Source organism: Peromyscus leucopus, chromosome 1 (genome assembly GCF_004664715.2).
Source record: "Peromyscus leucopus breed LL Stock chromosome 1, UCI_PerLeu_2.1, whole genome shotgun sequence".
Taxonomy (NCBI): domain Eukaryota; kingdom Metazoa; phylum Chordata; class Mammalia; order Rodentia; family Cricetidae; genus Peromyscus; species Peromyscus leucopus.
This window is the reverse complement of record NC_051063.1, coordinates 125,250,514-125,277,533: the sequence shown is the minus strand read 5'-3', so window position 1 is coordinate 125,277,533 and position 27,020 is coordinate 125,250,514. Positions and strand designations below refer to the sequence as shown.

Below are 27,020 nucleotides of genomic sequence, written 5' to 3'. Positions count from 1 at the left end.
AAAATATCTTGGTGACACTGGGAAAATTTACACACAGTCAATAGAAATTTATATTTTAACCAAGAGACAAAACACTCAACATTTTTTTCCTTGTATAGATTTTAGATGCTTCCTCATCTTTATTTTATAGCAATGTGAAACAACTAATTGAGATTCTGTTTTCAGACTTGCTTTCAGATATCATCATGTTCGCACCTTTAATTCTTCAGAGCTGCTCTAAAGTCACGGAGACGTTTGACTATTTGTCCTTCCTGCCTCTTCAGACGGTGCAGGGGCTGCTCAGGGCAGTGCAGGTAAGTCAGCTGACACGTGGCTGCCTTCCCAGGCCCGAGCTTAACCGTCTAGTCGGGAGAGTCGGGCACACCCTTTCCCTGAGTCCCACACAGTTTCGCTTTGAACTGCTAAATGCACAGAGAAGGGCTGCTTCCCAAGCCCATCCCCTATGGGGGTCTGTTTTCCTGCAGCTCATTTTCAGTAGTACTGTATGGAAAGAACCTTAGGAACTAGTGAGCACAGTGGGTGCATGAAGGCATTCAGACTACTCTTGTTTGTTTGATCGATTGATATTTGAAGCAGGATCTCGCTCTATAGCCCAAGCTAGCCTGGACCCCTCTGGGTAGTCAAGGCTGGCCTCAAATTGGTGCAGTCCACCTGCCCTCGTCTCCTGAGATGCTGGCATTAGAGGCCTGTATCACCATGCCTGACAGTAACAACTTCAAAGAAGTTACTATTTTAGAGTGCACCGTTGTCTTCAGTATAACCAGCATGGACCATATACACAAACAGATCCAAAGCACCAAAATCCTAATGGCAGTCACCGAAAGGGGCTAAGCTAATGTGGGGTGATCTGCTCTGTTCTTCAGCCGCTTCTCAAAGTCAGCATGTCCATGAGAGACTCCCTGATCCTTGTCTTGCGGAAAGCTATGTTCGCCAGGTATGTCGCATTCCTTGAGACCACAGGGGCTGCGCCGCCTTCTAATGTAAGTGATCTGCTGTCTCCTGCCCGCCCCTGCTCACAGCAGTCATGTGGATCACTAACCCACACAGCACTCACAGCAGGGGGAGCATCGTGCCAGGGGCTCTCTGTGCTTTTCATTTGGTCTTCAGGCAACCTCAGGAAGTGCAGATTATTACAGTTCTCATTTTACATGAGGACAGTTAGGCTTAGGGATGACAAGTCACTAAAGGCTAGACAGCATGTGGTCTTGGGAATAGTCTACCGTTGGTGATCTCCAGTACCCTGCTCTCCCACCCCTACAGTAACCTGCATGGAAAGGCTTGGAAACTTGAGCTAACCACCATGCCAAGGGGAAGGGAGTCAAGAAGAATATACTCACGTATCTCACTTCAGTAGGCAGCAGAATTATGGCCCAGTCACTAGTGGACCTTGTAGCTAGAGTTTTCCTGCCTTGCCCACAGTCAGGACAAATCTTTGCCACCCGCCAGTCCCACAGCCGCTCAGACCCAACCAAGTAAACACAGAGACTTATTTTGTTTACAAACTGTATGGCCGTGGCAGGCTTCTTGCTAACTGTTCTTACAGCTTAAATTAATCCATTTCCATAAATCTATACCTTGCCACGTGGCTGGTGGCTTACCGGCGTCTTCACATGCTGCTGGTCATGGTGGCGGCTGGCAATGTCTCTCTGCCTCAGCCCTCCACTTCCCAGAATTCTCCTCTCTCCTTGTCCCACCTACTTCCTGCCTGGCCACTGGCCAACCAGTGTTTTATTTATTGACCAATCAGAGCAATTTGACATACAGACCGTCCCACAGCAGGACCTGGTGATTATTGAGGGGCCTGTGTCCTCCTTGGAGCTCATCCAGTGCCTCCTGACTTCTCTTCCTTTATTGTTGAGTGTATAAATGTAATATAGTGATGTGTGGAAGGCATTTGATACTTTGAGAATAGGATGCCCAGTTATCAAATGGGATATAATGCACTCATACATGTCCAGAGGAATAACTAGCAAGTAGCTATTATCTCTGTTCTAGAACTGACAACTTTGTATTACTCCTCTCCCAAAAGCATGCCTGCTAGACAGGGTTATATGCTCTAATGTCTGTAGCATGCATTGATCACTGAGCTGCAGCCGGAAGCTGTCATGTATCTGGATGGAAGGTTCACATGGCATCAGGTACTGTGCTCCTGTGTAAACAGGAAGCTTGAAGAAGAATACACTCATTCAGACATAGTTAAACCCAGTCATTTCCATTGCTGTTCAGTATGGAGGTTCAAGTTCAGCTCGGTTTATAGCCTCAGGATTCTTCTGATTGCCATGGAGTCTTGCAAACAGGATAAAAAGTTATCCAGATAGTCATGAGGTTAAATAGATAATGAGAGCAATCCGCTGCATTCCTATGCTGATAGTTGCTCTGAACACCTGCTACCTTATTTTGAGCTTGTAAATTCAGTTAGGCTTGGCTTGTGCTTGATTGTCCATACGTAGTCTTCATATTCCTTCTGTGTCGTTTTTTTTTTTTTTCCATTGAATCTCCTGTGCTGCTGACTTCTCTGTGCGTTCCTGAGCTAGCCAGCTGGATGCCCGGAAGTCCGCAGTTGCTGGGTTTCTGCTGCTCTTGAAGAACTTTAGGGTCTTAGGCAGCTTGTCGTCTTCCCAGTGCAGCCAGTCTATCGGTGTCACTCAGGTAAGGCTCGCTCAGATTGACGTCTGTCAGACATGGCTTCAAGACCAGTAACATGGACGCAGGGTCTCAGTAGCTCAGGCTGCCCCTGAGCCTGCAGTGATCCTCATGCCTCTGGCTCCTGAGTGCTGGGATTGTACGTGTGAGGACTGTCTTCATCCCATACTTACTAACAGCGGGTTTGCTCTATGTCAGACTGCTGTATGAGGTGGTAAAGAATAGCCTTCATGTAGCTGCTGAACTAGACACTCGAATGAAATGTGTATGTCTGTGTACACACACACACACACACACACACACACACACACACGTTTCATGCTTATTTAAAGATTTAGAGGGAAATCAAACAAAAAATAATTCAATCATTTTATTGCTATGAATAGACACTATGAGCACAGCAACTCTTACAAAGGAAAGCATTTAATTGGGACTGGCTTATGGTTCAGAGGTTTAGTCCATTATCATCATGGTGGGACATGGAGGCGTGCAGGGGACATGGTGCTGGGGAGGTGATGATAACAATCTTCTTGTCTGGGGCAGTCAGCTGATTCAGCAGCAGCCCCAAGACTCCTTCCTGAGTGGACAAGCACGGTCAACTGGCCCTGAGAGGCCTCTGTTGCAAAGTTAGCCATGGTCCACACAGTTTTCTAGACTCCGAATTCTGCAGTCTTTAGTAGGGCTACCAACAGAGGCATTTGCATATGTTGGGCTAAGTAAGATATCAACACTTCATCTGCTCATTTTGCTTTTTTAAAATTTTACTTTTAAAGATTTTATTTATATGTCAGAGTGTTTTTTCTGCCTGTTTGTATGTGCACAACCAAACAAGACTATCTCTAAAGTTCCCTGGTGTTTGTGGATGTAAGGAGGTAAGCTTTTTTTTTAATGGAAGTCATAAGGTTTTTAATGAAATCACGAATATCGAGGCTGCCGGGTTGTCATGGTGTAACCAGCCACCTTCCTGAGTGGCTGACATTGTTCAACTAAACCCTAAGGAGCAGAAGGGTTAATCTTGCTAGAATGGTTTAAACCTAGCTCATTTCAAACCAGAATGAGTAGGATGGGATGTGTGGTGATGATGACCACATGTGCATGTGTCCCGTGTTTTTAGGACAGGGAGAGCTAGACCTAGTATGCTTCCCTGGCCAAGAGCACATCCGCCATCTTGGAAACCACTTAGAAGGCTGGACACAAGCTGCCCCTCTCCCTTCCAGGTGCACGTGGATGTTCACAGCCGCTACAATTCTGTTGCCAATGAAACGTTTTGCCTTGAGATCATAGACAGTTTGAGAAGATGCTTAGGACAGCAGGCTGATGTTCGACTCATGCTTTATGAGGTAAGTCAGGAAAGTAGAAGAAATGTGTCGCCCCTATCCAGAGAATAATCCTTCTAATGTCAGTCTTTTTCTGGTTCAAGAAGAACAGTAGATGTGTGCCCTTATGCAGTTAGAGTCAGTGGATAGTAATAGTAAGTTATAAAATTATAAATAATTGATATACCGTTCTATTTTAATCTGAAATATTTAGATATGCTGCTAATTTACCAGTCTGAATTTAACACCAAATTTGTCATTTGTAAGTTCTCTGTCATACACAACATACCCTTACTTTATTGCCTCAGATTTCAAATTTTTATGTTCATAAACTAAGCCTAAAAACTTCCCAGAGCTGGGTATGGTGGCACAGGCCTCCACCCTTGGTACTGGCCAGGCAGAGTATCTTAGTTACTTTTCCATTGCACGCTAATACCATGGCTAAGACCACAAGTGTTTAGTTGGGTCTTACAGCTCCCAAGGAACTCCTCACCTTCTGGTGGGGAGCTGGGCAGCAGGCAGGCATGGCACTGGAGCAGCAGACTCCTCACATCAAAATCTATAGGCAAGCTGGGCGGTGGTGGCGCATGCCTTTAATCCCAGCACTGGAGGAGAGGCAGGCGGAGCTCTGATTTTAAGGCCAGCCTGGTCTACAAAGTGAGTTCCAGGACAGCCAGACCTGTTTAACAGAGAAACCCTGTGTCGAAAAAACAAAACAAAACAAATCCACAGGCAAGAGGCGGAACACTTTGAGAAGGTGGGAGGCTTTTGAAACCTCAAAGCCCACCTCTAGACACCTAATCCTTCCCAACAGCCCTACCAACTGGGGGCCAAGTACTCAAACATAAGCCTTTGTGGGTCATTCTCAGACCACCACACAGAGGCAGGCAGAGCTACATTTAAAAAAGAAAAAAACCGTTTAAGCCTACTGGATAGACGTAGTGTAGACACTGCTTAGAGGGTCCGGGTTCTGCTTTCCCCTTTACGATGGTCTTACCTCGGCTTCATCAGAGATTAATTTTAAAATTGCCTGTCTTAAATCTCTAATATACTTAGCTTAGTTTAGTAAGAAGACCTACCTTCCTTCCTTCCTTCCTTCCTTCCTTCCTTCCTTCCTTCCTTCCTTCCTTCCTTCCTTCCTTCCTTCCTTCCTTCCTTCCTTCCTTCCTTATTTTCCTTTTAGGTGCAGACCTGATGCAGTCACATAACATAAAATGACAGAATAGTTAGCAAAAAGCAGAAAACAAAATCATAGTCCAGCCACTAGGAACAAGACCCAGTGACTGTGAAAGGTACACTGCTCTTTCTAGTATTTGAGGTATTCAGGATGTCATGTACTTCAGCATGGATGTTGCGTGGAAGGAATGGAGAATATTAGAAACTTTCAACAGGGAGGGTGGGGGGTTGGAGTGGACAGGTTGGTGGCGGCTGGGGGGAGTGAAGGGACAGGAAGCCAGTCGGGATGTAACGTATGATGGAAGAATAAATACAATTAAATTAAAAAAACAAATGAGGACGAGGGTAAAGCAAGTTATTTCAGAGAACAGTTTTTTTTCCCCCTCCTCCAATAGGATCTCATGTAGCCCAAGCTGGCCTTGAATTCTCTGTGCAGCTGGTGACCTTTCATTCTTGATGTTTCTCGTCTCTACCTCCCCGAGTGCTGGGATTGCGAGGAAGTTCTGTCACACCTGTATTCCTTTGTCACCTTAACAGTATTTGTTGAGTTGGTAGATCCTGGAATTTTCAGGTTTATTGTAGAAAATAGGAAGAATGTTTTTAAAATTGTTTTAGGTAGGTAGGTGGCTGGGAGAGTAAAGTGCTTGTGGCTGAGAAGTGAAAATAGGATTCTGGGGCTGACCGGCCAGCCAGCTGCGAAGTCCAGGTTCCCCGAACGACTCTGCCTCCATAACCAACACAAATCGTGATTATGGAAGACACCCAATTCTAACCTTTAGCCTCCATGTGTACATAGGCACACACACATTTGTTTAGGAGTATATTACCAGTTCTACTGTTCTTATACACATGAGTACCTTTCTCTGTCCTGCCATATTACTTCCTGGGATTAAAGGCGTGTGTGCTTCCCAAGCAAAGACATGGGATCTCAAGTGCTGGGATTAAAGGTGTGTGCCACCACTACCTGACCTCTATGTCTAATCTAGTGGCTGGCTCTGTCCTCTGATCCTCAGGCAAATTTCTTGGGGTACACAATATATCACCACATATAACAGTTCTAGCTGTCCTGAATCTCACTCTGTAGAACAGACTGGCCTGGAACTCACAGAGATCCTCCTGCCTCTGCCTCCTGAGTGCTGGGATTAAAGGCGTGTGCCACCACTGCCCAGCTTAGAATGCTGTTTTTAGCGTGAGTGTGTAAGTAAGAAGATTGTATGGGCTGGAGTGTAGGCACAGCAGTTGAAGAACACTTAGCTCTTCGGAGGACCTGAGGTTCCCGGCCCTATTTTTAGGTGACTCATAACTGCCTATTATTTCAGCTCCAGGGAGTCCAGTACCCTCTTCTGGCCTCCAGAGGCGCGCGCGTGCGTGTGTGTGTGTGTGTGTGTGTGTGTGTGTGTGTGTGCGCGCGCGCGCGCGCGCGCGCGCGCGGCACATCTGCCACCCCCACCCCACACAAACAATCAATTTTAAGAATAATCTTGTCTCTGTGTTGCTCCTAGGGTTTCTATGATGTTCTTCGACGGAACTCTCAGCTGGCTAATTCAATCATGCAGACTCTCTTCTCACAGGTAAAATACGTTTTTATGGCTCACATAGGGGAATCAGATGAGGTTATTAAGATGTGACAATACTTTTTAGACTTTTGTAAATACAAAACTGTTGTACCTAGAGTCCCCCCAAAGACCTCCAAGAGACTGAATCCACTGGGTCGAGGTGGCGCATGCCTTTAATCCCAGCACTTGGGAGGCAGAGCCAGGCGGATCTCTGTGAGTTCGAGGCCAGCCTGGGCTACCAAGTGAGTTCCAGGAAAGGTTCAAAGCTACACAGAGAAATCCTGTCTTGAAAAACAAACCAAAAAAAAGAAAGAAAGAAAGAGACTGAATCCTATGAAAAAGCAAAGAGTCTTTTTACTATTATGAGTTAACTCAGAACTCTCTGTCCGTCTGTCTGTCCGTCCGTCCGTCTGGCGTGGCAGCAGAGCAGGAGAGACCCCCGAGAAGCAATGGGGCAGAGTTTTTAAAGAGGTCTTGGGGTCTATAGACTACATAGGAACAGACTCAGGATTGGTTTATTTGAGTGGCAAACATGTTAGTAACTTTTAATTGGCTAGGGCTAGTTGGGGGTTACAGTTGTCCATTTTTGGGCAGGCCTGGACAAGTCCCAGGCTTTGTCCTTGAGCTGCCATGGAGGCTGGCTGGCCTAGCACATACTGACTGTGGGGGCTGCTCAGTGGCCCAGGCTCTGTCCTTGACCCATGCACGTAGCTCTAAGTTGGTGAGGGGTCCCAGACAGTAAACAACTGGCTGAACCCTGAGCAGTCAGAGTACGTGCAGAAAGGGAGCTACTGCAAGGACTATGTCTTTTTTCATGACCCTCTCAGAAACTGCTTGCGAAAGTCTCAGGAAACTGAAATTGAGGCCTGATCTCTGAGAGAAGACTGAGCAGCCTGTTATGGCATCTGCTTGGTCCTTTCAAAAACAGCTCACAACTGGAATGCTACTAAGTTGTGGGCATGCTCTGTTTGAATGTCACTCACCTGCTGCTCTGTTGCCGTCTCCTAAATCTTCCTTGGATTCTCAGTCTTCTTCAATCAAAAGGACTCTTTTTTGGAACCGTTCAATTTTATTTTATATATTTTGAGACATGGGTGTAGTCCACACTGCACTCAAATGCATTTTGTAGTTGAAGCTGTCTTGAATTTCTGATTTTTAACTCTACTTTCCAAGTGCTGGGGTTTCATATATACACCACCACTTCAGGCTTGGATTTTTTTAGTTTCAAAAAATTGTATGGTTGGTTCTTTCGAAGTAGAGTCTCACTATATATCCCTGGCTATCCCAGAACTTACTATGTGGACCAGGCTGGCCTTGAACTTTCAGACATCCTTCTGCCTCTGCCTCCCAAGTGCTGGCATTAAAAGTGTTTGCTATCACATCTGTCTTAGTGTTCTATTGCTTTGAAGAGCCACTGGCAGCTCTTATAAAGGAAACCATTTAATTGGGGCTGGTTTATAGTTCAGACGTTTAGTCCATTATCGTCATGGCTGGAAGCATGGTGGCACACAGGCAGACATGGTGCTGGAGAAGGAGCTGAGAGTCCTACATCTGGATCCACAGGCAGCAGGGAGAGAACTAGCTTGAGTTTCTGAGACTTCAAAGCCCATCCCCTAGTGACACACTTCCTCCAACAAGGCCACACCTCCTAATAGTGCCACTCCCTATGGGCCTCTGATGGACATGGGGCCATTTTTATTAAACCACAACACCCAGCTCAAAAAAAAATTTAAATTAATGAAATATTTCAAAGGACCATCAAGAAGAGATGAGGTCAGATGGAGACATCGTATATAAATGAATAAATTCTCAAGATTCATTCATTAAGCATTATCACAATCTTTTTTTTTTTTTTTTTTTTTATTTAACCAGCTATATAACATTTATTCTCTGGGAATATTCACTGGGAGAGCTTGGGTAGACCCATAGCCCATCCTTTTCCCGCAATTAGATATGAGCTGATACAGGTCCATGCCCCATTGCTTCATGGTAATTCTGGGGGAAATTTTTTTTTTTTTTTTTTTTTTTTTTTGAAATTAAGGTCTTAGATATGTGTAAGTTTGGAAGGCCTTTGCTATCTGAAAACTTCTCACTGGGTCTTGGCATGCTCCTCTGTAAAATGTGTGCCCTGGTAGCTAAATTATATCTTTTGAGCATCATCACACTGTTAACAAGAATTAAAAATGTGTTTGAGGCATAGAGCAATGCTTTCCAACATGGGTTAATACACAGACTAGTAAAATTCTGCAGACTCCAGGAGTGAAAAGACAGGAGCAAATAACAGCCAGGATTTGTTTTAAAGCTCTTTTGTGTGCAAGTAGTGTTTGAAGTTCTTTTTGAGTGTTGTAATAGTTAACCCTTATATAGCTTCAATTTTACCAGTACACTTAGTTTTCAAGTGAGGGAGTAAAAAAGTAAAGTAAAAACATTCCCTCGATCAGTGCTGTGCCTCCAGCACTTGGAAAGGATGCAGGCAGGCCAAACAGTTTAAATTTGTTACGTCATTCTTCGGACAGTTGGGACACGTGTCTCAGAAGGCTAGGGTGCCATCAGCTGGAACCGTTAAATACTCAGGAAGTGTTCGTGAGTCATGATTTTTTCTCTTTCACGGTACACAGTTAAAGCTGTCCTATGAGCCGGAACCTGACCTGCTACCGCCTCTGAAACTAGGAGCTTGCATTCTGACCCAGGGAAGTCAGATCTTTCTACAAGAACCGCTGGTAAGACCTGCCGCCCCTGCGGCCACTCTCTCACCGTCGGTGGGAAGGCTGGTTTGCACTGGGACCCATTCGCCCTGGACCTTTTCTAGTTTTTTCCATGTCCATTGTTTGTGACCCGTTTTAAGATTTATTTATTGTATTTTATGAATATGAGCATTTGCCTGCCTGGGTGTATGTGCGCCATGTGTGTGCCTGGTGCCTGGAGACCAGAAGAGGGCATTGGATCCCCTGGAACTGGATTGGAGCCAGTTGTGAACCACAGTGTGACTGTTGAACCTCAAACCCAGATCCTCGACAAGAGCCCCAAATGCCAGTGCTGGGCCATCTCCCTATTTTGGTCTCTTGGTCAAAGTCTCCCTTCACTAATCGTGACTTCACTAATCGTGACAACCACCTCTTCCTAAGAGTGTCGTCTCTGTCCCTTACAGACCTTTGGTTACGCACCGGTGGAAGCAGAGATGTGCGCAGGAGTCTGGAGGGGTCTGGCTTCACTTGAGTTGCAGTGTGCACTCTGGTGAACTCTGGAGACTAGCTGTTCTTAGCTAGCTTCAGAAAGGTGGGAAGGGATGGCAAGAAGGGAGACACCCCACGAGTGACTTCGAATACAGGGCAAGGAGAATGGGAAGAGGTTGAGTTGTCCCATCTGGTCGTCACTAATGGAACTTCAGGGCCGTGAGATGATGCTGTGTTGGTGTCCCAAAGATCACCTCAGCATTCCCTGTCTCTAGAATAGCTTTCAGGACTTGGGGACATTTAACTTCATAATCGGCTCTCATGGTGTTGATACCAAACCAGAGAAGCGCATGTGGATTCATTCTGAGGTGTCGGCTCCTTGTGGGCCCATTTTGGGAAAGGCTTAGGAAACACCTCTGTTAGTTCAGCCCCACTTTTCCAGCTTTGTTAATTCAGATGGACCTGCTGTGTGGTGCCAGTGAATAACATGAGCTTTGTATAACATGAGCTTCGTAACAGCATTGTAGGTTCTTGTGGTTTGTTTTCTTCTCCAGGATCATCTGCTGTCTTGCATTCAGCATTGCTTGGCCTGGTATAAGAGCAAAGTGATTCCCCTGCAGCAGGGAGAGGAAAGAGAAGAGGAAGAGGAGGGATTGTACCATGAGCTGGATGATATGTTGGAGTCTATTACTATCAGAATGATTAAGAGTGAGCTAGAAGACTTTGAGCTGGTAATTACTGAGTCCTCAGGCGCGTGGACCAGTGGAGGCTTTCGTAGCGTGTTAATTTGTGTTTGTCTTTTAGGATAAATCAGCAGATTTTTCTCAGAGCTCTAGTGTCGGCATCAAGAATAATATCTGTGCATGTCTCATAATGGGAGTGTGTGAAGTTCTAATAGAATATAATTTCTCCATAAGTAATTTCAGGTAAGGATTGCTATGACCCTTGATACAGTTTTATCATTTGTTCATTTACTCAATCATTACATTAGACATGAAAAGAGCAAAGACTATAATATTATGTCTTTCCCTTTCTTTGGTTTTTTTTTGAGACAGGGTCTCATTACATAGCCGTGGCTGGCTTAGAACTCACTCTATAGACCAGGCTGGCCTCGAACTCACAGAGATCAGCCTACCTCTGCCTCCCAAGTGCTGGGGTTAAAGGCGTGTGTCATCATGCCTTATGTTCTTTCCACCAGGCCTGTGAATTCTGTCTTCCTGCACGTTTTCATTTATTCGCAGTTCCCAGATCCTGAATTCAAGTACTACTGACTCTAATACAAGAATTTTATTAGTGGTAGTACTGGGCTTCCATGGTTGTCTCTGACTGGAACGAATCAGAGGGAAGAGAAAAGGCTCACAGAGATTGCTGTGACTTGGGGTACCAGTGCTAATGCGGGCCCATTCCCTCACAAAGCTATATCTAAGATCGAACATTTGAGGAAGCCTGGTAATCGTATCCTCCAGGAAACCTGACCACAGGTGCTGACGCTGCTGTCTCTCCTCTCGATTTCCTTTTACACAGCAAGAGTAAGTTTGAGGAGATTCTGAGCCTGTTTACGTGTTACAAGAGATTCTCCGACATCCTTAACGAAAAGGCTGGTAAAGGCAAAACTAAAATGACCAGTAAGACACATGACAGCCTTTTGTCCATGAAATTCGTGTCTGATCTTCTCAGTGCTCTCTTCAGGTAAGATTCTCAGGCCAAGAGAACATGGGCCCAGTTTCCCGGGCTGCCCAGTTTGGAGTCATAGTTGGCGCCATGTCATATACAGTAGGAAGTAAGTTAGGAGATTTTAATTTGCTTAACATGAAAACTGCATCACCCAAGGGAGGCATTCTAAAGAGGGAGGGTGTACCTCAAAACTGTTCAAGCACATGAGAAGGATGGGTTCTAGCGGTGTTGTAAGAAGATCTCAAGACCTCTGTACACAACAGCAGATAAAAGGGGGAGAAAGGAGAAACTGAACTGAATAACAGCAGGACAATCCAAAGTCTGAAAGACTGAGACCGATGCTTTGATTTCATTAAAGTGGGAGGGATCAGGGGGGAGCGGCCATGGCAGTGACTTATGGTGTCCATCAGATCATGCTGAGTGCTGCTGTTCTGAAGTCTCCAGAAAGCCTAATCCCAGACCACAGCAACAGGAGGGGAATCTCTTTTTCCCCTTGTATCTAGTACTGGGGACTAAACACAAGCCTTGCGTGTGTTAGGCACACACCACCTGGCTATACCCCAACCCTTTTCTCTTTTTCTTCTGGAAAGGATCATGTTCCGTTGCCCAGTCTGGCCTGGAATTTGCAATCCTCCTGTCTCACCCTCCCAGTTGCTGAGATTACAGGTCCCACCGCCAGGCTCAGCTCCTGCCTTCCTTCCTTCCTTCCTTTTCTCTCTCTAGAGATAGCGTTCAGAGCCATGAAGAGAGCCTGTCTGTCCTGCGGTCCAGCAGCGAGTTTATGCACTATGCGGTGAATGTAGCTCTGCAGAAGGTGCAGCAGCTAATAAGAAGAGGGCACGTGAGTGGTCCTGACGGCCAAAACCCAGACAAGGTCTTTCAGAACCTCTGTGACATAACTCGGTAAGCCACTTCGAACCCTCAAACTGTGTGCTATCTTGTGTGTTGTGAATTCTGCAAGATAGGAAATTAGGGACAGAACAATTGGGCATGTGTTAGGAGTGAAAGTGTAGTAGCTCGTAGTGAGTCTTTTTTCCCTTTTGTTTTGGGTGGATTCTTGGTCTCATATAAAATCTTCCTGCATTCCCAGCATAGAAAAGGGTATTATTACATAGTGATTGAATTGTGCGTAAAGTGAGCATGGCCATCCTAATGTACATGCACCTGCCAACAGATGAAAAGTACTTAAAAGCAAATAAATAAATAGCCTAGAGGGATGACTCAGCAGTTCAGAGTGTGTACTGTGTGCTGTTCTTGACCCTGGCTCAGTCTCTCACACCTATACCAGGTGGTTCACAGTCCCCTCTATCTTAGATCTAGAAGGACCCAGCAGACTCCTGCGCCCACATGTGTATATCCACACACACAATAAACATACACATAATTTAAAATGAAGTAAAATCTTTTTTAAAAAGAAATAAAACTAGCTGGGTAGTGGTGGTGCACACCTTTAATCCCAGCACTCGGGAAGCAAAGGCAGGTGGATCTCAGTGAGTTTGAGGCCAGCCTGGGCTACAAAGTAAATTTCAGGACAGCCAGGACTGTTACACCAAGAAACCCTATCTCAAAAAACAACAACAGCAAAAAAAAAAAAAAAGAAAAAAAAAAGAAAAAGAAAGAAAAGAAAAGAAAGAAAGAAAGAAAAAAGCAGGAAAGAGATGAAGACCTGAACAGCATTATCACCCATCTTTACTGAATTGACATCTGTAGAAGGCTCAGTAATGTTAGGGTCTGAGAGAAGCCCCCGAGAAAGACCATCAGTCATGTATGCAATCAGCAAGAGCATTTATCCCAACATGCACTCCAACATGTTGGGGTGGCAAATAGTGACCCTGAAGGGAGGTCACAAGCTCCTTTTAAGCGGAGTTAGGGGAATTCCAGGGAGGAGGCATTAATCCGGTGCTGGTTGGTGGAGGAAAGATTAGCCTGGGGGCAGATTGGTGGGAGGCTCTAGTGGTTAGGGACCTTCCAGCTACAGGGTAGGAAAAGCTCTCTTTAGCCAGCAGAAGGCTGGGGGGCGCCTGCTGATTGGTTGCCCCTGAGTTTTGGTCCTTCCCGAGGACTGCGTGCTCAGCTCCAGCCAGTTCCAGTAAACCGAAAGTAAGGCCTGGTCCCTGGCAGGGCTTTTAGAAACCTGATGGCTGTGGTCTGACTCCCCAGTCCTCTCAAGTAACAGCTTCTAAAACATTCTTTTCCTGTACATGTAGTGCTTTGATCAGGGTATACCACGGGGGCTGGGGGATGGCTCAGGAGTTAGGAACTGAAGACTGCTACTGTCTGACACTGTATCTGGGGAGGTGTTGTAGGGGTTACGGCTGTGAGGGGACATCCCCTGTACACGTGTGAGAGCTCTGAAGGAAAAGTCTTCCTGGCAGTCGGGAGCCAAGGAGTACCACAAAGTCACATCGCACAACAAACCTCCCAAGAAATGATTGGGAAAGACACAAGAAGGCAGCTGCCTCTGCTTGGGTGGGGGCAGCAGGGAACTGAGGCAGGCTAATACGGGGGTTTCTTGGAGTTTTCCTGGGTGGGGATTGGTGAGATTCAAACCAAGCCCGGGATTGGAGAGGTTTCCTGCTGGTTAGTTTTTTTGCTAACTTGACACACACTAGAGTCATCTGGAGTGAGGGATTGCCTCCATCAGGTCATCTAGGCAGGTCTGCGAGGGCATTTTCTGGGTTAATGACTGATGTGTGTGAGCCCCAGTGCACTGTGGGTGGGGCCACCCCCGGGCAGGTGTCCTGGGTCCTGTAAGACAGCAGGCTGAGCAAAGCCATGGGGAGCAAGCCAGTGAGCAGCACCCCTTCAGAGATAACACTTGCATAGGGAACTTGTACAACGTGGAATTGTGGGAAAAGCAACGAGACTGGTAGTTACTTGTAAATCAAGGAGCGTTGACTATCAAGGAGGTACAGAAACACTTTAATGGCGAGTCAGTTTCACATGTGTGAGCTTCTCAGACTTCACAGAACCTTTGTGTACATGGGACAAGGTTTAGCATGTAGAGGTTGACGTTAATGGTCCATGCTGACACACCACTTACTTTCCCGCACTTTAGGGTCTTGCTGTGGAGGTACATGTCCATCCCTATCTCAGTGGAAGAGTCGGGAAAGAAAGAGAAAGGGAAGAGCCTCTCACTGCTGTGCTTGGAGGGTTTGCAGAAGACCTTCAGCGCCGTGCAGCAGTTCTATCAACACAAGATCCAGCAGTTTCTCAGGGCTCTGGGTAGGCACTGTAGTGTCAGAAATGGCTGGCTTTGGTTTCTCCAAAGCCAGACCCCTTGAATCTGTTTGCGCACCTACCAGAGGACACCTGAGAAGAGGCCTCAGGCTGCTGAGGAGTGACATCCAGTGGGTTCGGGGTTGGCACGTACTGCACTGCCTTCAACCACAAATAGTGACTGAAGATGGAGCAGAGCAGTAAGAAAGAGAAGTTAAAGCCGGGTGGTGGTGGCGCACGCCTTTAATCCCAGCACTCGGGAGGCAGAGGCAGGCAGCTGTCTGTGAGTTCGAGGCCAGCCTGGTCTACAAAGCGAGTTCTAGGACAGGACAGAACTACATAATAAAGAGACCCTGTCTCAATCCTTGTCACCACCACCCCTTTGAAAAAAAGAAAGTGAAATTTAGAAAGACATTTAACTCAGCCTCCAAGCTTTGGTTGTTGATGGTGGCTTTCTAAAATTTTAACTGTCCCCAGGCATGATGACGCAGACCTGTAATCCCAGTACTTGGGAAGCTGAGTCAGGATCACAAGTTTGAGGCCAGACTTGACTCATAGTGAGTTCCCGGGCTATGAGACCCGCAATTTTTTTTTTTTTTTTTTTTTTTTTTTTTTTGGTTTTTCGAGACAGGGTTTCTCTGTAGCTTTGTGCCTTTCCTGGAACTCACTTTGGAGACCAGGCTGGCCTCGAACTCACAGAGATCCGTCTGCCTCTGCCTCCCGAGTGCTGGGATTAAAGGCGTGCGCCACCTCTGCCCGGCAGAATAATGCAATTTTAAGTATTAGTTCCGTCCAAAGTTGGTGTGTGGTGGTACATGCATATAAACTTAGCACTCAAGGGGGAAAGGCAGGAAGAGTACCACAAATTTGAGGCTGCATAATAATTTCTAGATTAGAAAAGGTTACAAGGTGAGGCTCTACCAAAAATGTGTGTGTGTGTGTGTGTGTTTAATAAAAAAAAAAAAAAAAAAGCAAACAAAAAGTGCCTGGGCCTGGAGAGATGGCTCAATAGTTAAGAGCACTGGCTGCTTTTCTAGAGGACGTGGGTTTAATTCCCAGCACCCACATGGCAGCTCACAGCCATCTGTAACTCCAGTTCTAAGGGGATCTGATGCCCTCTCCTAGCCTCTCCAGGTACGTGGGTACTGCACACACATGGTGCACAGATACACATGCAGGCCAAACACCCATACATATAAAACAAAAAGAAAGGGGGTTTCTAAGTAAAAGCAGGGCTGAGGCTACAGCTTAGTTGGTCGAGTGCTGGCCTCGCACAGATGAGGGCCTAGGGTCGATCCCCAGGACCAAAGTGGGGGGTGGTGTGGGGGTCCAAAGAGAACTGGGTATGATGATGGTGCAGGCTGGTTGTCCCTGCATTCAGGACGCTGAGACAGGAGGGTTGCAGGTTCAGGGCTACCTAGATAGGAAGTTCTCGGCTTGGTTGGGTTATTACATTGACCTTGTCTCAAAAAAACAAAACAACAACAACCCAGGTCCGTTTGAAAGAAGACAGGATTGTTTCCATTTCCAGATGTCACAGGCACAGAAGAAGAGGAAGAAGAAGCAGGTATCACTGTCACTCAAAGAGCTGCATTCCAGATCCGGCAGTTTCAGGTGAGACGCCTTGGGAAGCGGCTGTGTTGAACTCTTCCTGGAGGATTCCAACAGGAAGTAACCGAGGGAAAAGTGATGTGTTTGAAAGGCTCCTAGTGAGGGTCCCACAGAACTCTCGGCCTCAGGAATCATTGTTTAAGGGGCCATAAAGTTGTTCTCCTGGAGGCAGGTTTCTTGGTTTGATTATATGATATAATTTGGCCTTGTCTAACAGACACCTGGACTGGAAACAGGAAGCCTGTGCAGTTTCTCAGCAGTAATTGTCAGGGTTATCGGTGTGTTCCGTGTCAAGGATTTCTTTCACAGATAATGGTTGCCATTCCACCTGTGTCTCGGGACTCGTTGCTGGGAACAGAAGAAGTAAAACATTCCTGAAGGGAGCTCCACTGTAGTCAAGCAGACTGCCAAACGGATACTCAAATCCGACTGGTTGTCAGGGCACAGGCGGCATCGGAGCTGAGTTTGGGGCACGGTCCAGCCCTGAGGTCAGAGGCTGAGCTCCAGCTGCAAGCAGATGAGAACCACCAGAAACCGTAGTTTGTTCCTCATGGGTACTGCAGGAGGGAGGCCAGAAACCGCCCTAGTTTGCAAGAGACTTCTTCAGTTTTAGTTGAAACAGAAAACTGCTGTTCAGTTCAGGCCGGAGTTTATCCCCTTGGCTTCTGTTCCAGCCACGAGGCTGTCCAGCTTTGGTCTCTTCTCTGATACAGAATGTCTACCCCATCTGTTTACAGAGGTCCTTGTTGAACTTGCTTAGCGGCGAAGAGGAAGATTTTAACAGTCGAGAGGCCTTGCTGCTCGTCACGATTCTCTCCGCCTTGTCCAGGATGCTGGAGCCCACCTCTCCTCAGGTAACAGCAGTGCTTGTTCCGTCCCATCTAGTCTCCCTCGGAAGACGAGAACTGTGTCATCGGGAAAGCGGAGACCTAGGGCTGAGGATGGGGCTGGTCGGCAGGACCTGTGTTCACCTTGTACTCGGCCATGCGTCTGATCCCCAGCCACATAAATCCAAAGGAAGACCAGACACTCAGGGTCATCCTCGGCTGCATAGCAAGTTTGAGGCCCCCTTACTTGAAGAAAATCAAAAGTACCCCCTGAATAGCCTTTCAGAGGTGCTGTAGGGTGGATCTTTTCCTATAGTTGTTTCTGTCAGAGCACATCACATGCAGCCACGTGAGGTCAGGAACATACTGACTTGGTTTGTCCACTACGAACACTGTTTCTGTCAGACAGGTTTGTCTTTGGTGCCCTCAGCCTTTTTAACACGCTTCTTTCCCGAGCCTTGTGCTTCTGGTGGTTTTGCCTTTTCGGAAATGACAGAGCTTTAATTGTGAAGGCAGCTGAAGTTCAGCGATTGGATTTCATAGGGAAACAACAGTTTGAGGAAAAATTTAACCAATGATAAGTCAGCAAGTGTGGTCACAATCCCACAGGAGAAACACCTGCAGAGATGGAGGGTATGTCCGTATGTGCAGGTATATGTACATAGACTGCCCGTCCATATGAGCATCCACACATAAAGAGAACGAGAGAAGGGCCATTGGTGGGTCTGTTCAGTTCAACAGTAATAGCTCCATAGGACAGGAAAGGATCCATAGGGAGCTGGCAATCCATCCCTATCTACCCCGTCCTGTTGAAGCCCGAGGGACGCAAGGCTCCTCATGTGGGGTCTTGCCTCCAGGAACTGCTGTTCCCTGAGAGACTGTCACCTGTGGTGGGCGGTGTTTGAGCACTGGAGGACAGATGCTAATGTCCTAGATCCGGGTTAGCCTGGGAAGAGCTCCCTTTCCTCTCCACTCCAGCCACAGCTCAGCCATCCTGAAGCAGCTTCATCCCTTCATGCTGCTGCTTAACTGGTAAAGAAACAGAACTGTGTGGTTGGGGAGTTTGAGGAAACAATAAATGAGTTTTGGAAAGACCCCTTCCCATTTAACCTCAGATTATATCTCATTTTCTTATGTTTTTTGTTTGTTTTTGAGACAGGGAGCCACGTAGCCCAGTCTGGCTGTGAACTCACTATGTTCCTAAGGATAACTGCACCGCGGGTTAGCTTTTTGTAAACTTGACACAAATTGAGGGATTGCCTCCACCAGGTCGCCTCTAGGCAGGTCTTGGTTAAGGATTGATGTGTGTGAGCCCCAGTGCACTGTGGGTGGGGCCACCCCTGGGCAGGTGTCCTGGGTCCTGTAAGACAGCAGGCTGAGCAAACCATGGGGAGATAGCCAGTGAGCAGCACCCCTCCATGGTCTTTGCCTCAATTCCTGCCTCCAGAGTTCTGCTTTGAGTTCCTGCGCTGACGTTCCTCGGTGATGGATGGTGAGCTGTTAAACCAAACCTAACCCAAACAAAACCCTTCCATACTCAAGGTGCTTTCAGCCAGAATGTTTCCTACAACAAAACAAACCAAAATAGAATATGTTGAAGGAGACCCTCCCCCAGCACAGCAGGGGCTCCCTCCCCGACCCCAGATTAGGCGCAAGCCACACCCAGACACCTGTTTTCACAGAGATCCTTTGTTAAACAGGAAAGAAAAGTTAAAGTGGCTGCTCTCTGACTCAGAAAAACAGCAGCAGCAAATGACCGTCAGGTGTCATTTTTAAGAGGAGAAAAAGGGGAGGTCTGTGTTAGAACGGGCCAGGATGTGGTGGTGAGAGAGAGAGGGGACGAGGGAGAGGGGAAGGGGACCAGGGAAGGGCCCAGGGGTGTTTGTCCAGAAGGGACAAAGTCTGCCTCTGGACAGAGGAGACAGGCATGACACATAGGAAAACGGCGGTCTAGAAAGGTAAGGGGGAAAACCTCAGGTTAGGATGGGGTATTTCATTTTGATTGGGCGTGTTAATTAGGTGATAATGAAGGGTTTCTGATTGCTGGACTTTTATACTGATACCTGGACTTCAGTAGCCAGCCTCAGGAGGTGGCCAAATAAGGGAACAGACCTTGGTGGCTAGCTTCAGGAATGGAATCTAACAGCTTTAGCAAGGTGAGGGGATGGGGGGAAGGGCAAGGCCTGCCAGAGCCACGTGCTCCAGCGGGCGGTGCCCTTCACGCAGAACCTAAAGCTTCTCGGCTTTCTGCCCCCACCCTCCCAGGGGCCAGTATTACAGGCATGCGGCACAAGCGCTCTTCACAACTGACCTACGTCCCTAGTTCCCATCCAACATTTGTTATTGATAATTTTAGTTGAGCTTTGAGCGGGTAATAAAGTTCTGTCGTTTGAAAGTGAGGAACTGTAACAGTGTTTACCGACTCTCGTCTGCCCTTTTCATCCCTTCCATGTCTTCTTCTTAAATAAGCAAACACTTAATCTTGTCTGAGTCTTTCAAGAGTTTCCTATGGAAGCAAATACAAATATCGATTCTTACCCTAGACCCTGGCATCTCACCGCAGGAGAGGGCTTCTGCATCCTAGTTACTCCATTGGCATGGGTTCTGGAAGTCTTTTACTATCAATTCAGAGACCTTTAGTTATTGATGGATTGACCTTTTAGTTACCGACCTCATAATTGACCTTTTCCCCTCAACAAACCAAAATCTTCAGTGTCTGTACTTAACTGCCTGCATATCAGTTCAGTGCCTTCGTGCCTGCAAGCCTGTTTGAGATTCCTGCAACCCCAAAACCTCGTCCCCTCTGCCTAAGAAAAGTCTGGGTGTGTTTGTATGTATATATTTCTTCTTCCGCCCCCCCTCCTCCTTCTCTTGTGTTTTTATAGCCAAGATCTTCTCCCACCTCTCTGTTAGCCAGGTGACCTGTAAAGTATCTGAAGTATCAGGACATAGGATGTTTAGCCCCGGACTTCATGGTAGCAGCAGAGGAAGCTGAGATGAGAACTCAGATCCAGATCTCGGGACACTTAGCCCTTAATGACAGAGACATTGAGTGTCCAGCCGTGTGCTGTGAGATGTGCGGCTCCTTCTCATCACTTCACCCTCATTTTTATGCTGTTCTTATGTAACCAATTACATCCAGGCACAGTTTGGTAGGTGATTTGCTAGGCCTGGAAAGGTCTAAGGATCTTCTGACCAAAAAAAAAAAAAAAGTTTCATTTTGTTTTGTTTTTCTTTCTTATTTATTTATTTTTATAGAAAAAAAGACAAGGTCTGACTTTGTAGCCCTGGCTGGCCTGGAACCCAGTATGTAGATTGGGCTGGCCTCTAACTCACAGAGATCTGCCTGCTTCTCCCTCCCAAGTACCCCCACACCCAGCACCTTTTCTTTAACCACTGAAGGTCTTTTGTTTAGTTCACGCAGATGTTATCCTGGACGGCTAAGATTTGCAAGGAACACAGCCAGGGTGAGTTTCCTGCTTCCCTTCCCCGGCTTTATACAGAATCGCCATCACCAAAACCTGTTAGAGAGGGGTTCCCTCTACGCCCTCACCCGCCGGTCTAGTCTGCCACAGCCGTAACAGTGATCAAACTTTCCTTCCTTACTGCTCCTAGAGGATGCCTCCTTTTGCAAGAGTCTGATGAACCTGTTCTTCAGCCTGCACGTCTTGTATAAGAGTCCTGTCACCCTGCTTCGTGACTTGTCCCAGGATATCCATGGGCAGCTGGGAGACATAGACCAGGTAGCCACCGCAAATCTAGTGTGGCATCCCGTATGGGGAGTGGTCAAGGCCTACTGGTCTCAGGGCTGGCCTCTCTTCCTTTCCAGGACGTAGAGATAGAGAAAACAAACCACTTTGCGATGGTGAATGTGAGAACAGCTGCCCCCACTGTCTGTGTAAGTGTTGATGGGATCCATGGGAAACAGCCCTGGCCGCCCCTCCCACCGCGCTCCAGCTGGGTCCTTACAATGCCTCCTGTCCTCGGGCCTGTAAGGTCCCTGCGGAAGCGATGCTTGGTACTGCCCCAGCAATGTGAACCCTGCCACACAGTCTTTCCTTTTCTTTTCACAGTTACTTGTTCTGAGTCAGGCTGAGAAAGTCCTGGAAGAAGTGGACTGGTTGATCACCAAGATTAAGGGTTCCGTGAACCAAGAAACTGTATCAGACGCAATGACTGCAGATGGGGATCGTAATGCTGGCCAAGTCCACCCAAGTATAAATGCCATGAACCCATTTCCCCGGGGTGGTTTAATTCTCCTCCGCTGTGGTCTAGAAAATAAGACTGAACGGCATCACTCTCGTCTCTCTCCAGAAGATGCCTCCTCTCAAGCCCTTCCACCGAACCTTCTCATTGAGAAAGCCATCATCATGCAGCTGGGGACACTGGTTACCGTCTTCCATGAACTCGTACAGACAGCCCTGCCCTCAGGCAGCTGCGTGGACACGTTATTAAAGGACCTGTCCAAAATATACAGCACCCTAACAGCGTTTGTCAAATATGTGAGTGTTTGGAAGATAATCAGGTCCCCCGTCTTGTCCCCACTGGCCAGGTGCAGAGTGCCTCCGGACACGGCTCTCCCACACTGTCCTCACAGTTTCGTTCTCGTGTGATCCATAGTTAGCTGGGTTCTCCACAGGTCAGGGGAGAAATCCTGGGCGTAAGCGAAATCAGCTTTGCTGGGCATAGTGGATTTCACCTCCGACGGAGAAGGAACATACAGGAACCTCTCTGGTCCTCGGGGAATTCAGAAGGTGATGGGAACTAGGTAGTTTATATTCTGTAAGTGATCTAGACTAAGTCCTTAGGTATAGACAGCACAGGCAGCGTGTGCTCATCCCTGGAACATGCGTCTCCAGTCGCCTGCTGTGGCTGCTAAGCTACTGTGGTGGAGACACCGGGAACCTGTCTTCTTTACTAGCAATGTAAGAGGAGAGATTTATCTCCCAGATGGAGGGACTCTGCCTGAGGAGTCTTAAAGCATTGAGCTGCTCAAGCCGGAAGCACACCCATTGCTGCCTGTTTGGGAAGCTTTGTGTCTGGCTTTGCTGTGAATGTTCCCTTTCCTCTGTAGTCGGGGCAGGGAGACACACTCCATGGCTGATGGCTAACCTAGGAATTCTTGGTTAGTATCTCCAGGTGTGTCAGAGCTCCAGAGGAATCCCAAACACTGTGGAAAAGTTGGTGAGTTGAGGACGGCTTTCCTAAGGACTGGGGACATTTTACTGCTACGGTTACATTCCCGTCTCTCCTTGCCACAGGTGAAGCTGACCGGCTCTCATCTGACCCCCGTGTGTTACTCCTTCATTTCTTACGTACAAGTAAGTGATTGGAGGGTGTACCAAAATAATCTCCAAGAAAGGGCGTCATGGAGGGCTAGAGCCATGAGCCAGTGACTAGGAGTTTGGAGAACTCTTGGAAGATCCAGGTTAGGTTTCCAGCACGCACATCAGGTGGTTCATAACTGCCTGGAACTCAAGCTCCAGGAGATCCGAGACATCTGATTCTGACTTCTTTGGGAGAGAGAATATGAGAATATTTAAAATAATAAAAATAAATCTTTAAAAAAAGAAAAGGAGCTACTTTGCTTTGTCCCAGGAGCTGCTTGGCCACCTGGGCTGAGTGTACGAAGCCTCTCCCGCATGTCAGTCAGAGATCCCCATGGGAACAAAGCAAGACCAGAGAGAGCTTTACAGGCCTTGACATACCAAGGAGACCACCTTTCGAGATAGGAAGCATTTGCTCTGCTTGTGTGGAATGACCAAAGGCAGCCTGGGTCCATTCTGGGTGACTACAAGTCCAGGCATCAGGATTCTTCTCAGTAACAGCAGCCGACACCTGGGTGACTGGGATCGGGTGGCAGGGTTGTATGCATAGCCACACTTGAGAGAGGTGGAGGAGAGCGACTTGTTGGATCCTGTGTCCAGACTCCTTTTCTAATGTATAGATTCAGGGATTGGAGACCTTTTTATTTTATGTGTATTTATTTTCTGTTTGCCTGCGTGTATGGTACAGCCCAGGCTGGCTTTGAACTCATCTTCCTGCTTCTATCTCTCAGGAATCACAGGGGTGCACTGTCACACCCAGCTTTTCTACTCTGAGCAAGCTAGTTACTCCTGATCTTTTCTCTCTGAAATGCTTGCAGGCATGCCCTCTCAAACTTCAGACTTGGTATATTTTAATGTGGATGCCATTCTTTCAAATCTGTTGTCTCTGTAGGATATATCCATCCATTCCTAAACTGAGGTTTTGAATCCCCCCATCTTTTCAGGTTTGCCTTTGAGACAGTCCTCGAGTGTAGTGCAGACTAGCCTTGGACTTGAGATCCACCTGCTCAGCTCAAGTTCTGGGATTATAAGCATGCTGTCATACCCAGCTTCGTTGTCTCCCTCTTTTGAGGCAGGGTCTCACTTTGCAGCCCTGGCTAGCCTGGCTAGATGAGGTTTTGAACTCAAGAGCTCCTCCTGCCTCTGCCTCCCCAGTGTTGGGGTTAAAGTTACCATGCCCAGCTTTTTTGTTGTTTATTTTTTGAGACAGGGTTTCTCTGTGTAGCCCTGGCTGTCCTGGAACTCACTCTGTAGACCAGGCTGGCCTGGAACTCAGGGATCCACCTGCCTCTGCCTCCCAAGTGCTAGGATTAAAGGTGTGAACCACCATGCCTTGTATATCATTCTTAATGTTTATATAGCCACACAGATTTCATGAAGCATCCTTAGAGACTGAGACAGCCTCTAAAAGGAGATCCTAGGCAAACGACTTATATGTTCCCTGTCTTAGAGAACGTATGTCATGTTGGTTTACCAGCATTTTAAGGTTCTGAGAGTCCCAACTGTGTGTTCAGGAGTGCTCTTCAAACCTACCAAACCACTTGTAAGTACCATTACCGGGCAGAAGAGCTGTAGCTCCGATCACCCTCCTTTACTGTAGCCAAGTCTTATTTTTATTAGGATAGCTGCCACAAAGCCCTTACCCGTTAGTTACCATTCTTTTTAGACATCCATCAGCTTTTGTCTCCAATGCACTTTATATTGGGGGTTGGCTGAATGGTTGAGGACAGCTTGTAAAAGCCCGAGTGAGACTTGACCCCAGCTAGTGTGATTCTTCTACAATGGGGCCAGCAAATTTCCCATAGCAGAGGACCAGCTAGTGAATGTTGCAGGCTTGTGAGTCCCGCCATGCCCACGCAGCGCGTCTGTTGTGAAAACAGCTAGAGCACACAAATAAACGTATATGGCTACGTTCCCATTTTAAATGTTACTCCCAACAGGTAGTGGACCAGATCTGTCCCATGGTTTGGGCGTGGTTTGTCAGCCCCCTGCTCTAGAATCATTTGCTATTGGTTGACCTGGGTACCTTCTGATACTTTCCTAAAATTATACAAAGGTGCGTTTTGTCGTGTACACCGGCTGCCTTAGACCTTGATGGGAACCGTGAAAAGCAGCGTTGCAAACCCCTTGGCATTCTGCTCAGAACTGCGCGCACCTAAGGATGCTTCTGCCTCTGATTTGTTTCCTTTTTCCTGGCTCTAAGTCTGGCTCTTGTTTTAGTCGGTAGTTATGGACAGTGTACAGGGTTTACTTTAGTCTCAAGAGTGCCACTTTGGCTACAAGCCTGAGAAGATGGCGGCTCACTTCCCATGTGCTCAGAAGTCTATCCATGACTGCTTTCCTTCTCTACTCGACCTGTTTTCCAGGATTTTAACTTCCTCATACCAGTGCCTCCGGAATCTTTCAGATCAGAGTGAGATCTACCAACCTGCCCATTTCTCTCTAGTTTCCTGTGCCTTTAGGGCACTCTTCCTGCTCCTTTGCTGGGAGGCAAGGCCTCCCTTTGAGATGAAGGCTTCCTGTTTCACAGACACTGGGTGGTTTTTCCATCTCCCCCCACTTAGGTCTTGATTTTCTTTTGTCCTGTTAGTATTTTGTTGTTGACTGTTGTTTTGGGCAGGGTTTTACTATGTAGATCTGACTGTCCTGGAAGACTGGCCCCAATTCAAGATCCACCTGCCTCTGCCTCTTGAGAACTGGGATTAAAGGTGTACATCATTACCAGATTCCTCCTTTCTGTCCAGGAGCCTTACACACTAATCTTCAACTCAGGAAGTATCCCTATGACCCCTTTATACACTCCCAAGCATGGTAACTATATTGTGCATAAGATTACATCTAAGAAGGCTGACTGTATCTGCAGAGCCTTTTAGTCAGCCACCCAGCAGGAAAATGCCTGTTCTTGCTACCACCCTCACAGTGTCCATTTAACTGTTTATCTGTGTCTAACTAGCTTAATACAATAGTGGTTCTCCTGCCCTCAAATTCTATATGGTACCTCCAAGAGGATACCCTAGAGGCAGGCATCCAAGGGGCTATGCTGTATCCGTTTTTCTGCTTCCCCAATAGCTTGCAGTCTGCAGAGGAATCTTGAGGACTGAGAAAGTGTTTCTGTTTCTTTAGAATAAGAGGAGTAGCACCCCAAAGTGCACCGAGAAGGAGAAGGCCGCAGTGGGCACCATCATGGTAAGCCGCTTACCTGGCTGTTCAGAGCCAAGGGGCCTCAGTTCTTGGACATTAAAATTGTTTTTAGGAAAAGCAAGAATGTGAAAGGTGTTCTGTAAAGGATCTAAGAATTAGCCAGGTGGTGCTGCTGCTGCCGCCAGATCTCGAGTTCGAGGACAGCCAGGGAGGGCCACACAGAGAAACCCTGTATTGAAAAACCAAAACTAAAAAAAAAATCTAAGAATTGGTGAATGCAGCAAAGCTACTATATTTTAGGAAATACGGCTGTAACAATTCCTTTTAAGATAGAGAAAGGCCCAGGTACATGCTCGTTCTCACCACTGTTCATTAAAGGGAAATACTGGAAATACCTGATGTCAAAAGGACCAGCTAAGTCACAGTATATATCACAGGAGAACACTGGGCAGAAGGTCTCAATGTGCAGCTAGAGAGCTGTCTCCGAGGTATTTTACAAGTGGGATGCTGTCATCAGGATCGGGCGCACAAGCCTGTAACCCCAGGATTCAGGAAGAGGCCAGCCTGAGTGACAGGCTCATTCGGGAATAATCCCAGCAATGCAAGTGCGTTCACCACTCAGAAAGAAACAAGAGCAAGTGCCACAGTGGGTTCTTCTTTAAGACACTACAGGAAAACTTCAGAAGCTTTGAACTTGAAATAGAAGTCTTAACGTCCTTTTGCCCATAGGCCAAAGTTCTTCGTGAAACCAAGCCAATCCCTAACCTCGTCTTCGCCATTGAACAGTATGAAAAGTTCCTAATCCAGCTATCCAAGAAGTCCAAGGTAAACACAGCACCACTCCCCTTTCCTGTGAGGGGCCTGGCAAGCCAAGGCCGGCAAAACAGCAGGGGCTGCCGTTTCTGACCCCACGGACTCAAGTGTGTTAGGCTGTCCCCGAGTAAGTGCCTGTCTGTCCCAGGTAAACCTGATGCAGCACATGAAGCTAAGTACTTCCCGGGACTTCAAGATCAAAGGCAACATCCTAGACATGGTTCTTCGAGAGGACGGGGAAGAAGACGAAGAGGTCGGTGCCTACTTCCGTGTGTTTGGTACATGTGTCCAGGAAAGGGGCAAACTGCCCTCCCCTAGGGTCCTGTTTCTACCGCATTCTGGCTGGTTTTTACACTCTCCCTCATGGTAGACCCATCCTGAATCTTAGGTGAGATTCTCCATTTCATTATCTGAACCCAGTTTCCTTGCCTTTTGGAAGCCAGAAGAAGTAACATCAGTAGCCTAGGCCCATTCAAAATTAGAAGTTTATGTGAAATAACCTGATATCAGAAAATTCAATCCTGAATTCTTTAGATCATCAAAC

General features: G+C 47.1%; 1 protein-coding gene across 1 annotated transcript in view; it reads left to right on the top strand.

The window, feature by feature from the left end:
* Positions 1-27,020, top strand: part of LOC114696134 (Fanconi anemia group I protein homolog) — a 33,819-nt gene that overhangs the window by 6,005 nt on the left and 794 nt on the right. The window contains exons 3-25 of the mRNA XM_037198160.1: positions 166-293; positions 864-934; positions 2,535-2,649; positions 3,861-3,983; positions 6,638-6,706; positions 9,310-9,411; positions 10,419-10,595; positions 10,669-10,790; positions 11,389-11,553; positions 12,262-12,441; positions 14,597-14,763; positions 16,289-16,371; positions 17,106-17,222; positions 20,611-20,662; positions 20,811-20,938; positions 21,025-21,093; positions 21,269-21,410; positions 21,513-21,697; positions 22,326-22,379; positions 22,457-22,516; positions 25,646-25,708; positions 26,393-26,488; positions 26,625-26,729. Of these exons, the coding sequence (XP_037054055.1) occupies positions 166-293; positions 864-934; positions 2,535-2,649; positions 3,861-3,983; positions 6,638-6,706; positions 9,310-9,411; positions 10,419-10,595; positions 10,669-10,790; positions 11,389-11,553; positions 12,262-12,441; positions 14,597-14,763; positions 16,289-16,371; positions 17,106-17,222; positions 20,611-20,662; positions 20,811-20,938; positions 21,025-21,093; positions 21,269-21,410; positions 21,513-21,697; positions 22,326-22,379; positions 22,457-22,516; positions 25,646-25,708; positions 26,393-26,488; positions 26,625-26,729 (2,573 nt within the window). The remainder of the gene's footprint in view (positions 1-165; positions 294-863; positions 935-2,534; positions 2,650-3,860; positions 3,984-6,637; positions 6,707-9,309; positions 9,412-10,418; positions 10,596-10,668; positions 10,791-11,388; positions 11,554-12,261; positions 12,442-14,596; positions 14,764-16,288; positions 16,372-17,105; positions 17,223-20,610; positions 20,663-20,810; positions 20,939-21,024; positions 21,094-21,268; positions 21,411-21,512; positions 21,698-22,325; positions 22,380-22,456; positions 22,517-25,645; positions 25,709-26,392; positions 26,489-26,624; positions 26,730-27,020) is intronic.